General features: G+C 37.8%; 6 protein-coding genes across 7 annotated transcripts; 3 read left to right on the forward strand and 3 right to left on the reverse strand.

Annotated features, from left to right (window-relative positions):
* Positions 1-1063: 1063 nt before the first annotated feature.
* Positions 1064-2231, reverse strand: LOC117588920 (ER membrane protein complex subunit 10). The gene is made up of 4 exons (XM_034280492.1): positions 2114-2231; positions 1888-2055; positions 1255-1638; positions 1064-1201 (listed from the first exon to the last, which is right to left on the reverse strand). The coding sequence occupies exons 1-4, from the start codon at positions 2162-2164 to the stop codon at positions 1130-1132; spliced, it is 675 nt and encodes a 224-aa protein (XP_034136383.1). The 5' UTR covers positions 2165-2231; the 3' UTR covers positions 1064-1129.
* Positions 2232-2834: 603 nt separating this feature from the next.
* On the reverse strand, positions 2835-7761 carry LOC117588901 (structural maintenance of chromosomes protein 5). The gene is made up of 15 exons (XM_034280457.1): positions 7581-7761; positions 7100-7472; positions 6863-7041; positions 6554-6800; positions 6396-6494; positions 5947-6336; positions 5680-5888; positions 5457-5620; positions 5072-5404; positions 4796-5013; positions 4515-4739; positions 4233-4457; positions 4014-4171; positions 3838-3955; positions 2835-3646 (listed from the first exon to the last, which is right to left on the reverse strand). The coding sequence occupies exons 1-15, from the start codon at positions 7652-7654 to the stop codon at positions 3536-3538; spliced, it is 3123 nt and encodes a 1040-aa protein (XP_034136348.1). The 5' UTR covers positions 7655-7761; the 3' UTR covers positions 2835-3535.
* A 458-nt stretch (positions 7762-8219) lies between these two features.
* LOC117588904 (growth arrest and DNA damage-inducible proteins-interacting protein 1) lies at positions 8220-9039 on the forward strand. The gene has a single exon (XM_034280461.1). The coding sequence runs from the start codon at positions 8291-8293 to the stop codon at positions 8984-8986; it is 696 nt and encodes a 231-aa protein (XP_034136352.1). The 5' UTR covers positions 8220-8290; the 3' UTR covers positions 8987-9039.
* Positions 9040-9127: 88 nt separating this feature from the next.
* LOC117588902 lies at positions 9128-13978 on the reverse strand. Of its 2 annotated transcripts, none has more exons than XM_034280459.1 (8): positions 13640-13978; positions 13234-13583; positions 13050-13165; positions 12893-12986; positions 10117-10293; positions 9762-10054; positions 9554-9699; positions 9128-9495 (listed from the first exon to the last, which is right to left on the reverse strand). In XM_034280459.1, exons 1-8 carry the CDS (start codon positions 13917-13919, stop codon positions 9194-9196), a joined length of 1758 nt encoding a protein of 585 aa, XP_034136350.1. In that variant the 5' UTR covers positions 13920-13978; the 3' UTR covers positions 9128-9193. The 2 variants fall into 2 exon arrangements, with proteins under 2 accessions (XP_034136350.1, XP_034136349.1); XM_034280458.1 differs by lacking the exons at positions 12893-12986; positions 13050-13165; positions 13234-13583; positions 13640-13978 and adding exons at positions 10353-10562; positions 10626-10811; positions 10872-11035; positions 11092-11432.
* Positions 13979-15631: 1653 nt separating this feature from the next.
* On the forward strand, positions 15632-18333 carry LOC117588903 (neuropeptides capa receptor). Its single transcript, XM_034280460.1, has 10 exons — positions 15632-16069; positions 16125-16275; positions 16336-16426; positions 16487-16686; positions 16747-16920; positions 16980-17054; positions 17121-17265; positions 17338-17524; positions 17600-17701; positions 17979-18333. The coding sequence occupies exons 1-10, from the start codon at positions 15836-15838 to the stop codon at positions 18081-18083; spliced, it is 1464 nt and encodes a 487-aa protein (XP_034136351.1). The 5' UTR covers positions 15632-15835; the 3' UTR covers positions 18084-18333.
* Positions 18334-19409: 1076 nt separating this feature from the next.
* On the forward strand, positions 19410-22086 carry LOC117589020 (RNA polymerase II degradation factor 1). Its single transcript, XM_034280645.1, has 3 exons — positions 19410-21413; positions 21492-21687; positions 21745-22086. The coding sequence occupies exons 1-3, from the start codon at positions 19884-19886 to the stop codon at positions 21777-21779; spliced, it is 1761 nt and encodes a 586-aa protein (XP_034136536.1). The 5' UTR covers positions 19410-19883; the 3' UTR covers positions 21780-22086.
* The last annotated feature ends 2823 nt before the right edge of the window (positions 22087-24909 follow it).

Consider the following 24909-nt stretch of genomic DNA (forward strand, 5'->3'; position numbering starts at 1 on the left):
CGAACTTGGCCTCGGACCCACACTCACACTCGCAGTCACAAGGTGTCCCCCCCACCCCACCTCTCTCTGGAAAAGCGCCAGGAAATTGTAATTACAATTTTGTGTTGCAACCACTCGGCACGCAGCGTACTCAGCGCCCAATTCGGGGTGGACCGTGGGCCGTGGTTAAGCGAGCGTGTAATTTACAATTCTCTCTGGTTGCCCACACCGTTTACCGTCTACAAACGTTTTAATTATGGTTTAGTTTACATATTCACATGGATTAAACAACGTACGCCGTATATTTGTGGCAGGTGTAAAAGAGATCTTAGATTAAACGAAGATACTCGTGCTAGAGTGAAGAAAGGTGGCCAATGAAATAGGTATACAAAATGGTATACATCATAAATAGCCCTGTGCGTACTATATCCAACTTTAGATGCCTGGTCTATTAGTCAAATACTATCATTGTGGTCATTCATTAATTTTATGGCAGGTAATAGATAGGAAGATCGTTTCATATGTTAAACAAAAGACTAATCAAATTACCATAGTAGTACGACTATCATTCCTTTATTTGCAATGACTTCATTGTTGTTAGAAACAAACCAGGTTTTCCAATGACGAGTGGATTTCGACTTTTCAACATTAATACTCATAAATTTAGTACGAAATTCAAAGTGAGATTCTAGTTTGCGTATAAATGGACGGACAAGGCTCTGATTTACATAGCTCAACTATTTCTGGAACATATAAATGGTGTAAAAGCAAGGGAGATGCTTCCTTTTGTGCCTAACAAACACCTGCTAAATTTTGCAGTACCAGTTCCCTACAACTTCTTTGAATATATGTATGTAATTATCTGTAGTTTTACAAACTCAAAACTCAAAAACGTTCATTTTTTCCATGTCCCTTTAGGAAAACCAACTTTTGTTTCTGATTTCTTCCCGATCGCTAATTACTAGCTATAAGTTTATATTACGTTCTTAGGTTCCTTGCATAATTGCAAATTAGTACCAATTTATCTGTAATATGTAGCAAAAAGAGCCTTTTCTTAATATGCAAATTTATTACTTAGTTTGAATTAATGAATACAGAATTGTCTAGGATGTTTATTAATTAAAAATTGGAACATAAGTTACTTGATTTATTATTTAGCTCCGTCTTGGTTTGTAGCTCCAGAAATGAAGACCAATAGCACCACAGGCACGATGTACATCCACTAAAAGCAAACAAATTATAGTCGCCATCAAATGCGTCCAAGACTCAGCTTACATATTTGGCAAAGAATCCACGATTATCACGAACTTCCCCACGGTCGCGGGCCTCGCGCTCACGCTCCACCTTTTGAATAAAGCCAGCTGTATCCGGTACGGGCGCCAGCTCGGCATGACGGATCAAAACATCGGTGTTGAAGTGCGTTTCCTCCAGCTGATTTATTTCATCACTTGTGCAGCCGCTGGCACCTGGCGAAGCGTCTTGAGAGGCAGTAACACCCGTAACAAAGCCAGAAGGATCTAGTGATATCCACAGTACGTCGTTCAGATGAGCTTGCAGCAAGCTGCAGGCCTTGTTGGATGTCAGGAAGCGTGTTTTGGCTCCGTTGGGATACACAACAGTTGCCTTCAGGCGGTAGAACTCATTTTGCTTCGCAAGAGCCTAAAATATGGGTGGAAATCGAAAAATATAGGCAAATATATAGTAAATACCTTAGCAGCGACGATTTAATAATGTTAAAACCAGAGCTTAGCACTGGTAATTAGGCAGAATTAACATTCACAGACACCAAGTTCGATTTTATAGATATTTAAGCTGAATGCATGCAGTGGTGTATGTGAAGCTGTGAACCTTGTTATGTGCATACATATGTATGTATGTATCAATGCCGGTCTGCACAGCTCCACTTACCTTCAACGTGTCCAGCTCTCCAGGTGTCAAGGGAAGTTGGGCTACATTGGACAAGCCCGAATTTAGACTGGGAATTGTAACATTTCCGCGGAAAGAAAATTCGTTGGTGTTGGTTGCTAGCGCATGGTGCAATTCAACTGTAATCCAGCTGTCGTGTTCTAGAAAGCACTATGAATTAAACAGTTAATTGGTTGTGTATGGCAGATGGTACTATTATGTATATTACCCATCCACTGGCGACGATGCTCAGCAAAACTACAATACCAGTTAAATTCATTCTAAAATTATTACGTTTTTTTTATGAATTGTAATTTAGTCAGTCAGTGTGACCGCGGAGTTATCAATCAAATATACCGCCAGACCTTCAAAAATATACCATCTCAATTTAAAAATATACCGATATATACCTTAGTCTTAGATCATGTACCTTGATTTTGATGTTTAAAAATGTAACTTTATTTTGTATTTTTTTGAATAATGAAATCAACGATGAAAATACATATACTGAATAATGAACTCACGTTATAATTCATATGCGTCATTTATACAGAAAACCAATAAAAATAAGAAAGAAAATAACACTTTAAATCGGTTTAACAACTTAAATATGCTATTTTTATATTATTAGTATCAAATAATTTACTAATATAATTATACAAAACCAAAGAGAACCCCAAAACAACTGTAATTAAATAGAATTCTGGAATGAAATAGAGAGAGAATTTACAAAGAATTCTGCAACAGAAATCTACCACATGAGCACAACGAGATATGGAACAGCTGGATCCCCGAGCAAGACAGACAAGCAAATCTCGTCGATCACACGAAATGTATTTGGGTTTTTGATTCTCGAACATTCTCCGTTGCACTTTTGCCTTGTGTTTATGTCTGATGTCAGTCTAATTGACTGACAGTCTAATTCTGAAGTCAGAATAATTTTCGAAGCAATGGGAGCAGTTGGCAGCAATTTCACTTCACTCATTTGTAAACAATTGCATTAACTGCATATTACAGTATAAATATAGTAAGCCAGTGGTTTTTACTCTCATTATGTTGGGACTTAGTAGGCCAGTAGAAGATTTATTAATACGGCTGTATAGCAATAACTGCTGATCTAAAAAATCCCAACTATAATGGGTGCACACAAATATTCCAGATGATTTATAGTTATGGTCTTGTAAGTAGTTGACGTTCGCGTTTGAAGCTTAACTGACAAGCTGAATGAAATTTACATCATCTTTTATAGCTACCATTGAGAAATCGTCCATTACATCATAATATATTTTTAAATTATTATGCCATAGGTGTGTCTAAAGCATGATCGTATCAGGTATTCATATGCTGAGATAAAGGGAAATGTAATAAGATATTGTTGCCTTGCTACAATCTTCAAGTGAAGCCAATATAAAACGTTGTGCATCATTGCACTTCAGTTTATCATGCAGACTATCATAGGACAGCGTAAAATCAGTTTATTAAGAAATATCAATATGGTCAGTCGATGGAAGTTCCAATCTACGATTGGTGACTTACTTATGCTTGGACTTGGTTCAGCTTATACCATTTTGAGGTTTAAAATATTAGTTTTTTTTTGGTTACATTATAATTACACATTTTCCTAGTCTGATTACAAATTAGTCAACATTGATCAACAATCCATTGAAACGATCGAAGGAAACTGCACGTTTTCCGCAACTGTTCGCGAGTTGTACACAACAGCAACGCAGAGTTTCTCATTATACTCTAGATCGTACAGCAGCTGAAAATAAAGAGTAAGAAAAAACAATAAAGTATATACTTTTGGTCTAGTTGGTTGTCGAGGGTAAACAGAGAAAAAGAAAAGTAAAATCTTTCCACAGAGGAGCTAAAAAACGAATTCGACAACTTCATGGACAATTATGTAACGACGCACATTCTGAACACAGAAATTTTGTAATAAACTTAACATACCTTCGGCGTAACAAAGAGATACTGGGCCGAACCAGGCTTGGTGGCTTCCTTTAGCAGTAGATTGAAAATGTGACGTTCATTCTTGGCGTCCATTCCTTGATTTATTTCGTCGACGCATCTACAAATATTACACATTTGAATATTATACTCTTCTATTTTATTTGAAATATAATTACCTGAATGGCACGTGAGTAACATGCTGCAAGGCCAACGAGTAAACGGCTATGGATACTGCTCGCTCGCCACCAGATTGAACGAACTTGTCCAAAGCTTGTAGTGTGGAGTTTTTTCTAAACTGGACCATAATTTGGATGCCATATGAGTCGAAGTCGAACTGAAAATACAAAAATAGTTCTTATAATGTATAATATAATTTTTCCAAAATAATTCCATACCGTATCTGCATGGGATAGATTTATCTCTCCCACGTAGTCGATGGATTCCATGAATTCGCCAAACTTTTCGTTGATCGTTTTTATCAGTTCATCCACTTTAAGTTTCCATCTTTCGTATAAGGCAGTCATTTCCGTTTCGATTGTTTTCTCATTGAACGCCGATACTTGAATTAGTTCCTCCAAAGCCTGTGCATCGTTTTGCAGCTCATTGAAATCTTTGATTGTCTGAAAATAATCGAATTATATATTAAAATTTATGTAAATTTAACGCAGTCAACGTACATCTGAATTAATGTTTTGCATGCAGTCCATTCTGGCCTGGTGGTCGTTTATGGCTTCGCGAACATCATTGATTTCCATGCTCGCCATATTCTTGAATTCCGTTTTAAATGGGAATGCCGAATCGGTTGGCAGCATTTCGTTGCACCGCAGCCTTATTTCGTGTATTTTCTTTTGGTCCTCTCTCGTCTGCACTTCTAACTGCTCCGAGAGTTGTTGTACTTTTCTCTAAAGATATAAAAATAATTGTATTGGCTGTTGGTAAGTTTCCTTTTTACGCTTACCTTGGATGAATTCAACATTTCCTCCATTTCCTTAAGCGAATTTGTTTGACTTCCCTGTTGTTCCATGTAAACGGCTTCCATTTCTTTAGCCAATTTATTTTCACACACACATTTGCTTATTTTGACTGAATTTTGCACTAGTTTCAACTCGGTGTCTAGCATTTTATTCATATTCACGAGCAGATTTTCAAAAGTTTGTTTTTTGATTGTCTCTAATGCTAAAAGTATTTCCGTGAAGTAAGTTATGAATTTGATTGGATCTACATATATACTCACAATTAGAAGCTTCTTCAAGCCTTTGACATCTTTTCACAAGTTTCGCTATTTCGCCTTCAAGTTGATTAAAATATGATAACTTTTGTTCGACTGTTTGCTTCTTTTCAGCCATTTCTTTGCGATTGGCCTGCAAACGCTCAAACTCTGCATCGAGCAATGTGATTGCATTACGCAGTCTGTCGCGTTGTGCCACAACTTCCGTATACTGTCTTTGAAGCGCCTCCAGTTGTTGGGTATCAACAGCAATCAGTTGATTTTTGCCTCGAATTGTGCTCTCAGTGAGTATGGTGTCGGATCGGTATCGAGATGTAGTCACCGTGAACTTCTTGTTGCCTAGAAGGTACAATATTTTAGCTGGTTAAAGTGGCGGTGTATTCATACTTGCCTCCAAAATATACTCGAATTTGCTTTGGAATGGATGAAGTATGATTGCTTACGGCGTCTGTGCCGATGGGAATGTTATGAATTGAGTACGACGAGCAGAGTTTGTTGATTATGGGTGCCGGTCCCGAGACAAGATCAACTAGATACGCGTGAAATCCCAAGGGTCTGTTTATCAATGAAAGAATATTTAATTCGATGTACAATTTCATAGGAGGCTGACTTACCGCAGTGTACTTCTAGCCAACGTGGGGCTATATGCACATGTCTCGGCTGGTGCGCAGTATATAATATTCACACCCAACTTCTGCTTCACACATAGCTCGTTGATCAGTTCAGACATATCAGCTTTGTCCTCACACGCAAACGCAAAAAGATCGCGCTGCCTTACCACATTCTCCAGGTACTTCGTTGCTTCGTCACTCTCCATTGATAACTATAATTGAGGATTGTGCATCAAAAATGCAAAAATATACAAACAAATATATAATTACCTCAAATATCATGGGCAGATAAATATTTAATCTATATTTGTGCTTATTTTGCTCTACCCAATTAATGGCAGTAACCAAATTTGGTTGTGTTCGGCTCAGTTCCTGCATCTTTTGTGTTTTCACATTTTGCAGCCGGTCCATTTTATTTTTCAGTGCTGTAACTTCGGGAATCTTTTCATCATTCAGAGCGTGCTCTAGCTTTCGTCGCTTGTGGAGCTGATCCATTGCTCTTTTGTTAATGTTATTGAAGGCTTCTTTATGCGATTCCATTTCGGACATAATACTGGATTTGTTCTTGTTTAATTCCGCCAATTCGTGACTTTTAGCATCTAATACTTGTTTCACCTTTACGGCCTCTGCTGCAGACTGTGCTATTCTTTGTTTTTCTCTCTTAAAAATATAAAATTATTTAAGTCAGCAAATTGAAAATGATAGAAAATGTAACCAACCTCATATGATGATTTATTGTGTAACATTTCTTGCTTCAAATTATCCAATTGACCTAAAATAACATTTTTGGCCACCTCAGCCTGACCTGAAGACCGTATCTGAAAGGAATTACGACTGTAATCGTTGGAGTTGTGTCTGGGAGTGTGTTAACACTTACCGCGTTTGTTACGGCTTTCCTTAGGTCGAATTTTGTTTTTTCGCTTTGTTCCGCCTCTCGCTTGTGCTTATTAAATGATTTTTCCACATTCTTATAATTCGCTTTCTCTGCCTCCAATTGTGCTTTATATTCAGCAGCCTTCTCTGCTGTCTTTTCCACATCCAGCCATATTTTCTTTGCTTTCAATATGTTCAGTTGGCGATTAATTTCCTCGCGTTCACGAAATTGCACCACAGACATCTTTAGCCTAGAAGTTTGCATAGCCAAGCATTAGAATTCTAAGTTGTTTAATCATTCATTTATGCTTACTGTTCCAAGCGATGTTGTTTCTTCTGCAAGCTCATCTTTTGCTTCTCGCGATCCGAATTGGCGTTGGTCTGCTTGGAGCGCATCTCTTTCAGCTGAGCGAAATGATTTGTCAGGTCATTGTCGCAGATGGAAGCTATTGTGTTCGTCAGCAGCTCTTGTGGATTCATTTTCGAAAAGTCCTGAGCACAGAATCGAAATTAGACATGTTCTAATTATAAATCAAAGTCTAGGTGTTACCTGAACCCGGTCCTGTGGCATGAACTGGCACAAATTGCCGACTTGCAAGTTGTACGACGCCACTGTGTTCAGGAAGTTCTTCTTCGGCTGCTTAACATCCTTGACATAGAAAGTTGATGCTCCATCAGAAGTAATGACACGCCGAAAAGTCTCCGTAGTGTGTTGTAAGCGACCGTAGATCGTCACAACAATTGTGGCCTCAGTCTCGCCGCTTCGTATGTAGTCTGCCAAGCTGGCGGAGCGGTCGAGCAATTGTGGTTCGGCGCCCAGGCCTATCATTATCGCGGAGACCACAGTAGACTTTCCGGTGCCATTGGGCCCAGTCAATACATTAAGGTATAGTTTGGGATAATAAGTCACCTCCTTGTAGGACCTGATAAGTAAAATAACATTTAGCGTTAACCGATCGGCGGACTGTGGTATGGAATAGGCAGTGCGTGCATATGGCAGTACATTGTTGCTTGCCACTGCTCCTACTTACACGAAATTTTTCACATAAACAGACTTTATCCTGCCCATTAACTTATCCTGGCTCAATGGCCTTTCTTTCGGCATTTTAAAGTGCAGTATAATCGTATATATAGTAGTAAAAGCGTAGAGTAACTTAAGATTTTGAAAACTACTGCCTAAAGTACTTGTTTTACGCGCGCTTCTTGTTTGTTGTGTAGAACACTAGAGATGTACACGACGTCTTATTAAAAAAGGGCCCGTGTTCAGTACAATGCTTTTGCTCTGTTGTTAAAAATAAAAAATATTACCTAGAATTGTGAGTAGTTAAAAAATTTTTATAGGACAGTTATATAATAAATTATGTGTAAATTACTATTTTCGCCTTGGGCGTGCGAATATAGCGTATTTCTAGTGTTAAAATCCCGAATTGTCTAACTATTCCAATATTTTCAATTTGAATTTGAGCGTTCACTGTAGGAAACACATTGTCTTGTTAACAGTTTGTAAACTATTTTTGTTGTTAGATCTGAATGGCCAAACCATAAACTAATAATAATTTGTACTTATTATATTATTATTTTGTATTTCGTTAAAATAAAAAACAGTTAACAGAGTACCCTTATTATTCGTTGTCTAATATCGATATGCAACATCAGTTTTTGTGCGATAGTCGTTCCTTCAGCACGTTCTTTCATCCCTAATGTGGCTAAATTGTACAAATAGTTTTACAAAAACCGCAAAATGAATATACGTAAAATAGAGGTTGTAAGGAAACTCTCTGCGTTTCCTTTACGTCTACAATCTACAACGGCCACGCCTGCAGAGCTGCCGGCGTCAATCATAAACGATGATGCTGTGGAGGATGGCGCTGTGCGTGCACAGAAACTCAACAAATCTGGCCTGCTGGAGCAGCATAAAAATGTTTTAATGGGTACTTTACCATATCGCGACGCACAGTCGTGGATCCACTTGACCGAGAAGTATCAGAGAAAAGTCTATGGCCAGTACGGTGCCAAGAGCAACGTAAACCCAAAGATCTGCTTTGATTCGGGCGCAGAGAAAGAAGTTATGCAACTGGAGACTTTCCTCAAAGCTGTGGAAAAGAACCGCCTGGAGAAGGCTGAGAAAATCGAAAGAACCAATGCCCGCGATGAAGAAATAGCCAAGAAACTGGATAAGCTGCAGCAGTGGAAATCCGACCTAAATGCAAAGGTGGCCAAGCGCGAGGCAGAGGCTGCTGCTGCGATAGCGCGAAAGGAGCGATTGGTGGAGGAGGTGCGCAGGCATTTCGGCTTCAAGGTGGATACGCGCGATGAGCGCTTCAAGGAAATGCTCGAGCAGAAGGAGAAGGAAGACAAGAAGAAGCAAAAGGAGGCCAAGCGCAAGGCAAAGGAGGAGAAAATGATGGCGAAACTCGTGGAGAAAACATCGTCCTAAGTTAACTACATTTATCGAGCAATAAACTAAATCACCATTACAAGTTCAAGATACATTGACCCTAATATACTTTTATTTTAAAGATCAAGTGCTTGTCCTAGGACACCCATATCTGCAACTGGAGCAATGGATCTGCTGGAGTATTTTTGGAATGTTTATTTTGCACTTCGAATTTTAATATGTTGGATGGCAGAAAACATATTTGGTTCACTTGCGTACGTAGCTGCTGCGTGAGAGCGACGTGTGGTTGGACGAGCGGATGGAAGCAGCACTTTGACGACGGCTTGCAATGCTGCCACTTTGCTTCTTTAAATTGAATACATGTTCGTTGCAGGTTATGCAAACATCCACAAAATGAGAGAGCTGAGGAGAAGCAAGTTCCCTCAACATTTTCTGAGCCCTCATCAGTGATTCCTTGGTGCGTTCAACCTTTTGGAGTGCTGCATTTGACTTAATAATGAGAAGAATGCACAGAAAACGCCAAATCAAGCTGTTGCAGTTCCTAGTTTCTGAAAAATAATGATAAAATTAACATAATTACAATATAAGTAGCGAGCGAAACCTCACCTATGATGCCCTTTCTAGCTGCAAAGCAGCATTCATCAAAGCGATTTGACTTGAGATGAGTATTGCCAATTTGATGCAGCAAATAGCACTTCTCGATCGAGTATTTGGCAAACTTTATTCGTTTTTCCAATCGACTTATCAGCTGTCTGTAAATTACGCATTTGTGGCACCATTTTCGTGCATTTATTGTTTGTTAAGAAACACTTACCTGGACTTTGAGTGAGTTGGATCTGACAGTTCCAAACCGTGATGAGTGGAGCGGTCTCCAAATACAAAATTTTGAACCTCCCATGATTTGTCCGTAGGAAGGCGAAGTAACTTAAGAAGAGCATTCTTGTCATCGTGTCGATTCCTGTCGTGAGGGACTCTGCACTGCTCGGCAAATGCCAGCGCCAATGTGTTGTACACTTCATTCATAAACTCAAATTTCCATTGCATAATTCGATTAGTTTTTAAAACCACGTAATCTCCCATGACTTCCTCCACGTACCTCGATAGTTTCTGCTTACAAAAAAGGATAGGATCCTTTATAGACCTTAAAACTAGGAAAACATTAGACTCACCGCAACGTTGCCAGCCGCACGAAGATTTCGAATGTTCCTTATTACCACGCGCATATTTCGACTTGTTTGGTACTCCGTACGGAAAAGATAGTCCTCCCGAAACTTGTCCATCAGTTTCTTGTTCGTGAATTTGTTGTAGCGGATGAAGTACATGGGCGCACGCGCATGAAGCATTTTCTGGAATATTTTTATGGAAAATGTATAAATATTTTTCTTAAAGCAAACAGCTGACATACCAAGAACTTCTTTAATTCATCATATTTCTTTTTGTTTAGAGCTCCCAAAAAATGTTTTGTGTATTTGCACTGCTCAAGCAGCAATGTTGGGTTCCTGAGCAATTTTTTCAAGAAAATCACATCGATCCATGACTTGTCCATGTAAACTTGATTGAACACATCAAATGCCCGACTTCGTCTTGCGATTTCCAGTGGGGATAGTAGTTCGTCCTTGTGCAAATAATAACTCCTTTTTAGAAGAATTTAAACTGTGCACATATTATTTTTACGTACCTCGATGTCTGGAATACTTAGAACATCGCATTTCCCTTGTTCTTTTAATTGTTTCCACAGAGGTTTGTTTTGATCATAACTGCGTGCCTTGAGGTCCCTTTCGTTAACATGGATTAACAGCTTTTCATTTGCTTTAACAAACTGTGCCAGCTCTTCTCCACAACAGTTTTTAATGTTTTCGTCAACCTAAAAAGAATTAGGGATCAGAGATAGTGCAAATATACATACTTTAAATATTAATTATACCACAACGAGACGTTTCTCAAATGATTTAATCTTGTTTCCCTTGAACAGCCGAGTGTTTTGGTGTAATTCCGCCTTGGCAATCTCAAGGTGATTTAGTTCGTAGAGAGCATTGCAAATTTCCAAATTAATTGGCGCATTTTGAATCTTAAGTCCTTCTAAAATGCCTGTAAATCAATTAGATTTTAGAGTGCAGATTCACATTCTCAGAATGTAGACATACTTTTTGCCTGTGTGCAATCCTTAAGAGCGCCTTCGGTCTGAGCATTTTTTCGCTTAGTCTGGCTCCGATGGTACAGGGTCACATGATCCTCGGGCAGCATGGAGAGTGCCTTGTTGTAGTAGTACATGGCCATGTTCTCCCTTCGCCGGCCCGAGTAGTACGAGCCCCAGTCCTTGTAGATGCCATGCTCTATTTCGGGACTCCAATCAATTTTCAACCATATAGGTATGGCGGCTTCAATTCCTGCCGGTGGTATAAAATTCGGAACTATTGAAGTCATTTTTGTTATTTATTTTTATTTTTTTTATATTTATTTTGTTGTGCGTTGTGTATGAGTGATTAGAACATAATGACGGGAATCAATTTTGGCCCAAAAATCTGAAATACAACTTTAATTTCAAAGGACCCATGACCCAAGTATTCCGAGAAATAAATGTAAAATATTCTGCGAAGGTTTCTGCCATTTTAGTCATTGCTAATGATCATTCTGTTACACTGAATAAAAACAAGTTCCTTCGAGACTCAACAACAGAATATATTTAAAGAAATAATTGTACAACGTTTTTAACTGATTGCAAGCGTAATATTACTACACACATGTAGTAATACTAGTAGTAATAATAGTAGTAATACATACTACACTCTTCACTCTTCACTTTTCACTTTTCTTGTCAATACTTGTCTCAGACTCCTTGGCTGTCATCAAGGATGTTTCACTTTGATGTCGACTTGCAATACTGCCGTTTTGTTTCTTTATATTAAATTCTTCTTGGTTTAACGCTATGCAAACATCCACAAAATGAGAGATACGAGAAGAACGAAGTTCAGGCATCATTTTCTTGACCCTCATCAGAGCTTCCTTGGTGCGCTCAACCTTGTGGAGTGCGGCATTGGACTTAATTATGAGAAGAGTGCACAGGAAACGATATATCAAGCTATTGCAGTTTTTAGTTTCTGAAAAGAAATTAATTGTAACATAATTATAGTATAGTATAAATAATAGTTTAGGCTCACCAGTTAAGCCCTTTCGAGCTGCAAAGCAGCATTCATCAAAGCGATTTGATTTGAGATGAGTGTAACCAATTTGATGCAACAAATAGCACTTCTCGATCGAGTATTTGGCAAACAGCATTCGTTTGTCCAATCGAGTTATCATTTGTCTGAGAATATAATTTATAGAAACTCTTTAGAAACTTTTAGAAGCTCTCACCTGGACTTTGAGAGAGACGGATCTAATATTTCCGCGTCCTGATAAGTGGAACGGTCTCCAAATACGAAATTTTGAACATCCCACGGTTTGTCGGTGGGAAGACGAAGTAGCTTCAGAAGAGCATTCTTGTCATCGTATCGATTCTTGTCGTGAGGAACTCTGCACTGCTCGGCAAAAGCCAGCGCCAATGTGTTGTACACTTCATTCATAAACTCAAATTTCCATGGCATAATTCGATAAGTTTTTAGCACCACGTAATTTCCCATGACTTCCTCGACGTACTGCGAAAGTTTCTAACAATAAAAGTTCTTTAAAGTCTTCTATGTTCAAATAATCACAAATAAAAACTCACAGCTATGTTGCCGGCGTCACGAAGTTTTCGAATGCTTCTCAACACCGAAAGCATATTGCGACTGGTTTGGTACTGCTTACGGTAAAGATAGTCCTCCCGAAACTTGTCCATCAGTTTCTTGTTGGTGAATTTGTTGTATCGAAGGTAGTACATGGGCGCACGCGCATGAAGCATTTTCTGTAATGTATTTATGTCCAATTTATAGATAGAGTATGAACATCGTAGCACATCGTACATACCAAGAACTTCTTTAATTCATCATATTTCTTTTTATTTAGAGCCCCCAGAAAATATTTCGAGTTTTTGCACTGTTCAAGCAGCAGAGTTTGGTTCCTGTATGTAAAGTATATAACATTAATTACTAAATATCGCTGATAAGTTATTATGCGAAATTACTTTAGCAATTTTTTCAAGAAAATCACATCGATCCATGACTTGTCCATGTAAATTTGATTAAATACATCAAATGCTCGATGTCGCCTTGCGATTTCAAGTGGCGACAGTAACTCGTCCTTGCAAAAGTGTAGAAAAAGTGTTGTTAAAGGAACCAACCAAAAAAAATGTTAAGCTTTATACATACTTCGATTTCTGGGATACTTAAAACATCACATTTATTTTGTTCCTTTAACAATTTCCACAGTGGCTTGTTTTTATCTTGACTGCGTGCCTTGAGGTCCTGTTGTTTAACATGGATTAACAACTTCTCATTCGCAGCTATGAACTGTCTTAGCTCTTCGCCACAACAGTTTTTAATGTTCTCGTCAACCACAACGAGACGTTTCTCAAATGACTTTGTTTTGTTTCCCTTGAACAGCCGCGTATTATCGTGTAGTTCCGCCTTGGCAATCTCCAGCTGATTCAGTTCATAGAGAGCATCACATATTTCCAAATTAATTGGTGCATTCTTGATCTTAAGTGCGTTTAAGATTCCTGTAAATCCACAAAGTAGAGATAGAGTAAAGAACATTCTCAGAGTGTGGACATACTTTTTGCCTCGTTACAATCCATAAGAGCGCCTTCGGTTTGGGCATTTTTTCGCTTAGTTTGGCTCCGATGGTACAGGGTCACATAATCCTCGGGCAGCATGGAGAGTGCCTTGTTGTAGTAGTACATGGCCATGTTCTCCCTTCGCCGGCCCGAGTAGTACGAGCCCCAGTCCTTGTAGATGCCATGCTCTATTTCGGGACTCCAATCAATTTTCAACCATATGGGTACGGCTGCTCCAATTCCCGCCGGTGGTATAAGATTCGCTACTATTGAAGTCATTCTTGGTTTTTGTTAATTTTGTTGCTTTATTTATTTTGTGTAGTCTATTTGATTTTATGTGTGTGTTGTATGAGTACAGAGTATAATGAGTAAAACTCTGTGCATGTTAAAACCCTCTACAAAAAATGACTTTATTTGAAAAGGTGCTACACATGCTAGACATTTTTGTAGATTTTTGGCTGCCGACAACAGATAAGGATTTATGTACATTAAGTTGTGAAGCATTAGCAGTAGAAAGTTGCAGCTGCAAGGCTGAAGCTCTAATTGGCATTACAATGTTTCGTTCATTAAAAACTTTTCAGGCTCCTTCAATCATTGGAACAATGTGATGTGAGCATGCTTGTTGGCATAGCCTTAGAGCCAATTCTTTGCCATGGTAATTATTATAAATTTGATATTTATATCTACATAATATCTGTAAATGTACATTTTCAAATTTAGAGCATTACGAAGTAGCTCCTAGTCTTGGCCTATTCCGCAAAAGTTTATATTTATTGTTTCCGAGCTGCAATTATTTCTGAAATTAGTTCTCAAATGCAACAATTAAAATCCGGTAGCTCGTAACAGCAAGAGTCGGACTCCAACGCCTGCGCACTAATTTCCCTCTAAAATTCGAATCAGGTCCTTTTGGGATATGCCAGCAGTTATGCTGCATCTCTTGTTGGCTCTACATCAGATGAGCAATAATAATTGTATGTATTTTATAAACTATTTAAGAAATTGTGACAGTGCCAAGCCTCAAGAGTGTGGTTGCCAAAATGTGTTTCTTGAAATATGTAATGAAATTACAAGGCTAAAACATGTGAGGGCATCAAATTATGAATATAAATAAGGATTGGGCAAGAAATGTAATTATTACAGACTTATATTTTGTGCTATTGTGATTTGTTGAAATATCTTTCATACATCTTAAAGATGTGCCCAATATGGAGCTATCAAATATAGCTCTCTAATAGAAGTTTGTTGCTCAAGAGGCTACTTATATGCCATGGTTCCCAGGCTCGGTTAAGTCAGATATATGTCCACGTGCGATATGTGTTTGCACATATTATTCTTCGGAAATAACCAACGAAACTTAAGAACTATTTATAATTTTACTCACCACAAGTAACGGTAGGAACACATACGTCTTTGTGTCAAAGAATAACGTATCGAGTACATACTTTAAGGAGGTTTCAGCTAAACCACAGACGTAACGGAAGCGTGAAATTATTTATGGTTTCATTAGGAGGATGCATTAGCCATGTGTTCATAATTACTTTACTTAATGCTACTGGTGCTGTGTGTGTGTGGGTATTCCACGTATGCATATTCATCTTGACAGGTACATTTGTCCTGGCATATAGGAAGTATCTTAAAGCAAGTTAAAGCTACGATTTGTAGGCAATCGAACATTAAATAATTAATTATAGAATCTAAATGTCACATTACACAAAGCATTATAAATTGTTTAATTATAAGTTCTTTGAATAATTTCCACCATTTCGAACTATTAATTGTACGTAAATGCCCATTGTCTTTTGAATTATTTGCTTAAATTTGATTGTTTTTGACGTAAATATAAAATATTACTCATTCTGCGGCATGAATTTAGAATAAACACATCTACATTTATAATATCTATATAGATACGCGCACAAATATATATATATATGTATATATATGTATCTACAGATTAGCCCAAACCATGCCTTTTTATCTCTCTATCTCTATATCGCTTGACGGCGCACAGTAATCTGAAGGCACCTAAAAGATACAGTGGCAGTTTCATTACGATAACGAATAGCCGGATCGGATCTCTCTCTTTCCCCTTAATATATTCGCCATAAGTGCTATTACCCAATTAAAATCATTTCAACAGCCTCCGCTTTGGGATACGGTTAGCACGGAGCGAAAACCCAGAAGCGCAAAGCAAAATGGATGCGGCAACGGAATTGCCGTCTCCATCACTGGAGCTCAGCAATGTCAGTATGGTGTTCAATAAGAGCATTGACAATATCAATCAGATATTGGCGACCAGCTTCAACATGGCTCCAGAACATGCCCTAGAGGCAGAGGAGTATGGCTGCTTCAGCGCCAATTGCTCACCTTCGGAGTACGTGGAATTTGTGCTGGGCCCACAAACGTTGCCACTCTATAAGGCGATTTTTGTAAGTTTCTGACTACAAAATTATACATTTGAAATGAAAATTGATTCAATTTCAGATTACCATTATATTTGGAGCGGTTTTTATAACTGGCGTGATAGGAAATCTTCTTGTGTGCATTGTGATAATACGACATTCCACAATGCACACGGCGACCAACTATTACCTCTTCAGTCTGGCCGTTTCGGATCTGCTCTACTTGCTCTTTGGTGGGTTGACTCTTACAGTATCGTTCCTTACATATAATTTATTTTTTTATACTCCTATAGGACTTCCCGCTGAAGTATTTCTCTACTGGCATCAGTATCCTTTTCTCTTTGGCTTGACCTTTTGCAAACTACGAGCATTCATCTCTGAGGCGTTAGTATAACTCAAAGAAAGGTTCTTGCTTGTACTAAGTACAGTCATAACATATTTCAGCTGCACTTATGTGTCGGTGTTTACGATCGTTGCCTTTTCCATGGAGCGATTTTTGGCCATCTGCTATCCTCTCTACCTGTATGCCATGGTTGGGTTCAAGCGTGCCGTGCGGATCATAACTGCACTCTGGATTATAAGTTTTATAAGCGCCATACCATTTGGATTACTCACCGACATTCAATATCTCATTTATCCACTAGGTAGGTTCATATTTGGTACCCTCTGAAGGTAAATTTAAATATCTTTTACTCTATTGTCAGATAATGCGCCCATAGCGGACTCTGCATTCTGTTCAATGTCACCAGAGGTTCCAAATATCATTCCCATATTTGAGATATCGTTTTGTGTTTTCTTTGTGATTCCCATGATTATTATCATTTTGCTCTACGGACGCATGGGAGCCAAAATTCGTTCAAGAACAACACTCAAATTGGGTGAGCATTAAACGGTAGCATGTAGCCCCAAATGTGATCTAACAAAGTTTTGTTTCTAGGCGTTCGACATGGCACCATTAATCAAGAAGCGAGAAACTCACAAAAGAAAAAGAAGACAGTCATAAGAATGTTGGGTAAGATCTTCGTATTGTTAATGTCAAAATTGAACTAAACTTTTTACAATTTCTATTCAAACACAGCCGCTGTTGTCATCACATTCTTTGTGTGCTGGTTTCCCTTTCACATACAAAGACTTTGGTACTTGTACGCAAAGAATATTGAAAACTTTCAAGACATAAACGAGTGGCTGTTCTCTATTGCTGGATTCGCCTACTACGTGTCATGGTAAATAAGAAACAATAACTAAAGTATCCAAAAATAAGTTACTTATTCAACTTTACATTTACTTGCTCTTAGCACCATTAATCCAATCGTTTACAGTGTCATGTCGCGACGCTATCGGGTTGCATTTAAGGAGTTACTTTGTGGCAAACCAGTGGGTGCCTACTACAACAGCGGATTTGCACGGGATTGCTCGAGTTTTCGAGAGCCCTCAACTGGCGCGAGTCTGGCTAACAACAGAGGCTACGATCGCGTTCAATCTGTGAGTATTTATAGGAGACTATATCCTCTATCCTATAGCTATAACTTGCAATAGTAATGAGCTAAATGTTCTTAGGTTCACGTTCGATCTAGCCATTACGATAATGCTAATGAAACCTCTTCTATGCCTTCGAATAGAGTGCTAATCAAGAAAACATATAGCCTTCCTCTGCCAAAGGTAAATATACAAACAAGAGATCTCAAGATTTGATAACGAGCCTAAACGCGTACGTTATCTTTTTCTTTGAACACACTTGTAGTCTTTCTTTTTTATCTGTTTGCTCTCCGTTATCTTCTTTTTTTTTTTGCGGAGCACTTTAAAATTTATGGTTATTTAGAAGGTAGCCCCCCAAACGTTTAAATCGAACCACTCTATCAGACATATAATTGCCATGGAAATGCATAGTTATTCCTTCTAAATACTGATGCATTTATTTTAAATTTAATATTTTTAGAATGCCGACTCAACCGTCATAAGCAGAACAGATATTGTGATCGTGCTAGAAAATAGTGCAGGTGCCCGAAAGGACGGCGAAGAATCAAAGGAAACTTGCATTTAAGGGCGTCATCTCACATTTAATTTAGGGTTAAAAGTGGGAAATCTAAGGGACCTCCACATGATATATGCATGGACTATGCTCCAAAATACTTAAATTCATATCAAGAAACTCCTATGTAATACGTTCGTATCAATAAGGCATTATATTAGCACGTAAACGATATGTTATAGAATACAATATTTATTTAATTTAAGTCTAAATAATTTGTTATGTCGACAATACTCTGATTACTGCACATGCACTCTTGGATCAATTTTCATACCTGAAAATATAGGATTAGGAACTCTTAAAGAGGAAAAATGTATATACAAAGTAATAAGGAATTTTTAAGAATAAATGTATTAATTAATAATCCTTAATAACGAATTCTTGCAGCAAGTCTGCTTACAAAGTCCTGACAGTTCCTAAACTCTCTCGGGTAGCGTTGAGAATGACCAACGGCTGGTGCTTTTTAAACAACTTAAACCTTTCGTTGATGTAGGTTTTAAGCTGCAGATAATTATCATATTTCAAAGAGCAAAACTAACAGACCTTTTATCAATGAACAAATTAACGATTTACTGTTACCAATATGCTTTGCATAACAATGATTGAAACCAGACATGTTTTTATTTTATTTTATGATATCTTATATCTTGTTCTCGTAAAAGAAACGAATGCCAAATTGCCAAAGCAAACCGAAGCGAAAGTTGTAACATTATAATCGATAATTATGGTGAAAAATTTCATTTTCAAAGAATGCATAAATTATCGAAAATTATACCAAGGGAAATGATAAACTTGGAAACACTCAAATGTGAGTACAAATATTCACTGATTAGCTGAAACCTGTACGCGCACGCTTCCAGTTATGAATACAAATGAATGACCTTTGATTTAACTTTCTCCAACAAGACAACAAACAATTACCAAACAATGAATAATATTTACTGCATATTCATGTGTACTTTGTTGATGCACGATCTCAAGCCACATAAGCATAACGTTTAATAAATGTACAGTACAATAATTATAATTAATTTTAGAGTTTAAATATGTGAGAGCTCCTGGAGTAGACATTAAGAAATGGTAGATAGATGGAACATGTCTGTATATTCCTGAGAAGAACCCTCGATTAGCTCAGAGAGTGTACTTCAAGCTTCGGCTCTACTGTTCGCCTTTCTTAATTGATTTTGCAACAACTCCACTGTGCCACACTTTCAAATGGATGCCTCGGCTTTGTCTCAGTGTGCAAGCCACAGTGCCCCAGTGGCAACGTTTCCCAAAACAGGTTTACAGCCAGCCCCGTACATGGACTGGTTCAGAAATGTTCCACTTGTAAAATTTAGTTGCCTCCGAGAGTCCAAGCGAACCAAAGTCAGCCATCAAAAGAGCTAAAGAAGAAAGTGAGTTGAGATGTGATGTGATGTGTGCGCAAGATTGGATTTATTGACTGTTTTTTGATATTGTGATCGACTAGCGGTTCTTTAAATAACAAACTGTTAACTCAATATTGAGACACCACAGACCCGAAAGACTCCATCAAAAGCTGCATCAGTTTAGACGGCGGCTTAGAGGCTAAGATAACAAAGAAAGTGAGATTAACTAGTTTTTGGATGCTTGTCCGAAAGTTGCCTCTGTGTGTGTGTGTGTGTGTGTGTGAGTAAAATTTGATAGAAATTCCACTTTTATACTTTCGGAAAAGATCTCGAAGCAGCTGCTCAACTGAGAAATGTCAAATATCAATAGACCGTCGTGGAAACAAGTCGCGCGAGCCACGAACTCAGCTCCGATTCCGCATTGAGTTATTACAGCCACAAAATGTCGCAAGGCGTATTGAATCTATTAAACAATCTTCTAAAGATATTCATTGTGTTTGCCTGCGTGTTCTCGCGAGTGCAGTGTAACAAGAATGTTGGCCAAGAATATACGAGCCGCAATGCGCGATTATTCGACTTCTTGGGCGAACCCAAGCCACACTTTAGCCACATGCGCAGTAGACCGCCAGGACCCAATGTGTTTCCCCTGCATCGTCTGAATGCACGCTCCGATGGTCCTGCACCAAATCAATTTCCACCCAAATTTGCTCTGAGGTCTCCACAACCGCCAGCAGGACTGCATTTAATGGGCATCGAGCATAATTATCCATTCATCGAGAATAATCCACAGCACAGGGGATATCATTATGATAATAGTAAGCCCATGAGATTTGCACACTCTAAGGATGCAGTGCTGGATGTTGGAAAGAACCAATTCGTGCGTCCGGAAGGCATACTCCAATATCCCTCCGAGCAGTACTTGCAGAACTTCAAGACCGCGCCTCGGTTCAATGGAAATGTCAATCTACTACAAAAGAATCCCAACCCATCGTACACGCCGTTCCAGCAGCATGAGATTCCTGTGCAGCCCAACCAATACATGCACTACCCGAAACCCTATGTCCAGCCGGAAAACTACGGTCCAGTGCAGTCGAAACAAGCTGTCATGAAGAAAGCTCAATTCCCGCAGGAATACAGCACCTACTCGGTGCACGAAGATTTGGACAATCTTCCAAAACAAGGCATTCCACAGCAACAGGGGAACTTCCGGCAGCCAGCGGCACCACAAGTAGAATCAAAGGAGGCGCAGGAATACCTACACTTCATGGGCACCAATGAGTACTTCCTGCCCAAACGAGATCCTGACTATAAGAAACTGGACGCTGAGCATGATGGTGTTCCCAGCCCCATTCAGCATTCCCAGCAATATCCACAATCCCAGTTGCAGCAGTATCAGCAGCAGCATCAGTCCCAGCAGCATCAGTCTCATCAGCAACCTCAGCAGCAACATCATTATCCCATTAATGGCGGAGCTCAACATCATGACACTGACAATAGTCTGTCGTCCAGCTATAATGAACCCATCCAAGTGGCCGATTTGTTTTATAATCAAGATCCAGCACCTCCAAATGTGGCGGTGGTGCGCGGCAGCTATCAGGCCGGTCAGGACGTGTTTGTGGTGAAGTCTGATGGCAACAAGGCCGTCAAGCATGTGGTCCTAACTCCGATGGCAGCCCAAACAACGACACCAGCACCCCCATCAACGGCAAGGAACCAAAATCTTCAGAAGAGTCACAAAGGCTTTACACAAGAGCCGGTGCGGTTTGAATTCACCGAGCAAGATGCCATTAGGGGACACATAAGCTATACCCAATCTCCGCAAGGGAACAAATATAAGTACGAGACAATCTACTCAACACCCCATCAAACAAATCCAGTTCAAGCGCCAGCTCCCATTGCCGAGATCGCCAAGCCGATCAAAGAATACAGCGACGACATTGAAGACAGCGCCGATACGGAACATTCGAAACAGGTAGGAAGAGCCTCTAAGACAGGATTTTGCTTGTTTTCTTATCAATTGTCAACTATGATTTGTGATTTTTAATTTTAGCAACAAATCGAAAATACACAAATACAAGCTGCAGGCGCTGCGAACTCTCAGGATGATACAAAGGCTACCGAAAGCTACTGCGAGAATATATGCGCAAATGTTTATGATGAAAATGATGAGATTGTCTGTGGTTCCGACGGCTATATGTACACCGGAGAAACACAATTAGAGTGTTATTCGTCCTGCCTTAATATAAGTAAGTAAATTATGGTCGAAATTATGCTATTTGTCAAACAACTCTCTTTCCTTTCAGGTATAACCATCAAAAGTAAGGGATCTTGCACATGAGCCCTGTGTGCGTTTGCCTTAATGATACTTAGAATAACGAATAAACAATTTTTTAGTTTTAATAATTTATTTATATTATTTATTGCTAGTGTAAGTGTAATTGTAATCACAGCCTCAGCTATTTATTCAAGCAATATTGTCAATTTCTTAAAAGGTAGACATATTAAAACTGATTTTGATGTAGAACTCTGACTATTGCAACAATAATTTAAATATTAAATGATGATGGTTACCCATGAATAATTTATTCTCATGCATAAAGACTAACCAAGAAATCCCTTGGTAAGATGTTCATGTATGCATAAAGACAGTAAGAAAACATAACAGTAATAACTAATAAAGAATATGTAATTTCCAATTGCGCAGTTGTTTCACTTAATTATTACAATTTACCTGTGCAGACGCATGTTTATTTTCCAGCGACAGTGAGAGAGAGCCCTTGACCTACACATATTTCTACGCTCGATCATAAACGCATACAAACACTACTTGCTCAGCCAGAAGCTTACGCTCTCGTTTTAGTTAGAAGAGGAAGAATAGCATTGACTGCTCGCTCATCTGCAGCCCCCCTCTCCCAATCGACTTCGAGAACAAACGCTGCAGCGCTTAGCTCACGATTTCAGTGACGTCCACATGTGTATGTATGTACATATGTACATAAGTACATATACACCACGCTCTTGACTCGGCCACGCTGCGGCTAATCTGCAGCCCTCCCACTCACCACCCACTTCAAGCACGAACGCTGCTGCTCTGTTCTCACGGCTACACCACGATCTAGCTCGGCCAAAAACTTTCGCTCTCGTTTTTCGAAGAAGCTTTGAGCCGGCCGCGCATCTGCATTCTTTTCATAGCTTACAGTTCTCATCGGTCCATCATTCAAAGCGGTCATAAAATCGGTAAATGAAATTGTGTGTTTGTTCGTCTCGTGAGCGCGCGCCAAATGCAACATTCTATATGTATGTACACCCACACGTACGCAATACGCAATAATTCGGCCGCAAACTTTCGCTATCGTTTTTATCAGTGATCTAGTGAGAGACAAGACGAGCAAAAACAAAAGCCGATATTCAGAGAAAAGTTTTGTGGCGGCCGCGCAACTGCCTTCTTATCGGAGCTTGCAGTTCCCATCGGTCCATCATTCAAAGCGGTCATAAAATCGGTAAATGAAGTCGTGTGTGTGTGTTCATCTCGTGAGAGCGCGCCAAATGCAACATTCTATGTCTGTGGACACCCACACGAACGCAGTGCGTGATAATTGGGCCGTAAACTTTCGCTCTTGTTTTTCGAAGAAGCTTTGAGCCGGCCGCGCATCTGCATTCTTATCATAGCTTACAGTTATCATCGGCCCATCATTCAAAGCGGTCATAAAATCGGTAAATGAAATTGTGTGTTTGTTTATCTCGTGAGCGCGCGCCAAATGCAACATTCTATATATATGGACACCCACACGTACGCAAACTTTCGCTATCGTTTTTATCAGTGAAATATTGAGAGACAAGACGAGCAAAAGCACAAGCCGATATTCAGAGAAAAGTTTTGTGCCGGCCGTGCGTCGGTCAAAGCGGTCATAAAATCAGTAAAATCAGTGGTCGTGAGTGAAATTAAATAAAAATAATAATAAATAAAATAAAAATATATTAAACAAACAAATAAATGAACAAAATTAAATAATAATAATAATAAAATAATACAAAAAATTTAAATAAATGTAAAAGCTATATAAATATAAATATTAAAATAAATAAATAAATGTATTTAAAAACTATATAAACGGAAATAAAATAAACATAAATAAATAATTGCTTAAACAATTTTTGAAATAAAACAACTGATAATTCAATAAAAATTAACATGAAAAAATTCTATATAAATAAATAAAGCAAAAACTATTAATAAAATAAAATAGATAAATTGAAATAACGATAAATAATAAAAAATGTACATATGGATGTATATATATATTATAATACAAAAAACAATTAATTTAAATAATAAAATATTGAGAAGAACAATACAATAATGTAATTATAAAATGGAAGAAATAATTATTAATATTTACCAAACCAAAGTGAATAAATAAATAAATCAATTAACTGAAAAAATACAAAATTAATTTATATCCCAATTAAAATATATAAATAATAAACAAATACAACATAAAGCAATTTAAATAAATCAATAATAAATAAGTTTATAGAAATAACAAAGCATGACCAAGAAGGACACATCAACACCAAGGAAATTACCTCAACAAAAATAAAACTACAACGCTATGCAATAAAAGGTAGGTTAGGTTACAGGAAATGGAGAAAACCATATGCATTTTGGAAGGGGGTAAGCTGTTTCGTTTTTGTTTTCTTACTCTACATACCGCATTTTTCGAATTTTATTAAACATGTATTTATATGTTTATATTTTTATATATTTATATACATATGTATATATATATATATATATATTTTATATATATTTATATTTTATATATATATATATATATATATATATATATATATTTATATATATTTATATTATATTTTACATCTTTATAAAAATGTTTATCCCGTTTATTTTGAATTTTACTTACATATAGATATTTTCTACTCATCTAATTTTATAGGAAAATATTGATATTATCTATATTTTCTATATTTTTTGTGACTTATTGATCAGAAAATATATTTCTGAGCGATTCTTTCAGGGAATTTTTAGTGCTTTTATAGTTTTATATTTTCAATATAATATATTTTCCATATTTTCTATATTTTCCATATTTTCTATATTTTCTATATTTTCTATATTTTCAATATTTTCTATACCTCCAATATTTTCCATATTTTCCATATTTTCTATATTTTCAATATTTTCTATACCTCCAATATTTTCCATATTTTCTATATTTTCCATATTTCCCATATTTTCTATATTTTCCATATTTCCTATATGTTCTATATTTTCTATATATTCCTTATTTTCTTTTTCCATATTGTTATTGCATCATTGATCAGTGAATTTATGTTGGTGTGATTCTTTCTATATATTTGTTTCTTTCCTTCTATATTTTTATTGTCTCATTGACCAGAAAATGTATTCTGGTGTGTATGACTGTAACGCTGAAACTCCAGGGGGA

This window comes from Drosophila guanche, unplaced genomic scaffold, assembly GCF_900245975.1.
Source record: "Drosophila guanche unplaced genomic scaffold, DGUA_6, whole genome shotgun sequence".
NCBI lineage: Eukaryota > Metazoa > Arthropoda > Insecta > Diptera > Drosophilidae > Drosophila > Drosophila guanche.

Coding starts and splice junctions, on each gene's coding strand:
- LOC117588920 (XM_034280492.1), bottom strand. CDS start 2,164: ATGAATTTAACTGGTATTGTAGTTTTGCTGAGCATCGTCGCCAGTGGA. Junction 1,639..1,887: donor GAGAGCTGGACACGTTGAAG/GTAAGTGGAGCT, acceptor CCCATATTTTAG/GCTCTTGCGAAGCAAAATGA. Junction 1,202..1,254: donor GTGGATTCTTTGCCAAATAT/GTAAGCTGAGTC, acceptor GTTTGCTTTTAG/TGGATGTACATCGTGCCTGT.
- LOC117588904 (XM_034280461.1), top strand. CDS start 8,291: ATGAATATACGTAAAATAGAGGTTGTAAGGAAACTCTCTGCGTTTCCT.
- LOC117588903 (XM_034280460.1), top strand. CDS start 15,836: ATGGATGCGGCAACGGAATTGCCGTCTCCATCACTGGAGCTCAGCAAT. Junction 16,921..16,979: donor AAGAACAACACTCAAATTGG/GTGAGCATTAAA, acceptor TTTTGTTTCTAG/GCGTTCGACATGGCACCATT. Junction 17,266..17,337: donor TTCGCCTACTACGTGTCATG/GTAAATAAGAAA, acceptor ACTTGCTCTTAG/CACCATTAATCCAATCGTTT.
- LOC117588902 (XM_034280459.1), bottom strand. CDS start 13,919: ATGACTTCAATAGTAGCGAATCTTATACCACCGGCGGGAATTGGAGCA. Junction 13,166..13,233: donor TAAGTATCCCAGAAATCGAA/GTATGTATAAAG, acceptor CACTTTTGCAAG/GACGAGTTACTGTCGCCACT. Junction 12,987..13,049: donor TTCTTGAAAAAATTGCTAAA/GTAATTTCGCAT, acceptor CTTTACATACAG/GAACCAAACTCTGCTGCTTG.
- LOC117589020 (XM_034280645.1), top strand. CDS start 19,884: ATGTCGCAAGGCGTATTGAATCTATTAAACAATCTTCTAAAGATATTC. Junction 21,414..21,491: donor ATACGGAACATTCGAAACAG/GTAGGAAGAGCC, acceptor TTTTAATTTTAG/CAACAAATCGAAAATACACA. Junction 21,688..21,744: donor TTCGTCCTGCCTTAATATAA/GTAAGTAAATTA, acceptor CTTTCCTTTCAG/GTATAACCATCAAAAGTAAG.
- LOC117588901 (XM_034280457.1), bottom strand. CDS start 7,654: ATGCCGAAAGAAAGGCCATTGAGCCAGGATAAGTTAATGGGCAGGATA. Junction 5,621..5,679: donor TTGGCTAGAAGTACACTGCG/GTAAGTCAGCCT, acceptor ATTGATAAACAG/ACCCTTGGGATTTCACGCGT. Junction 3,647..3,837: donor ATCTCTTTGTTACGCCGAAG/GTATGTTAAGTT, acceptor CTTTATTTTCAG/CTGCTGTACGATCTAGAGTA.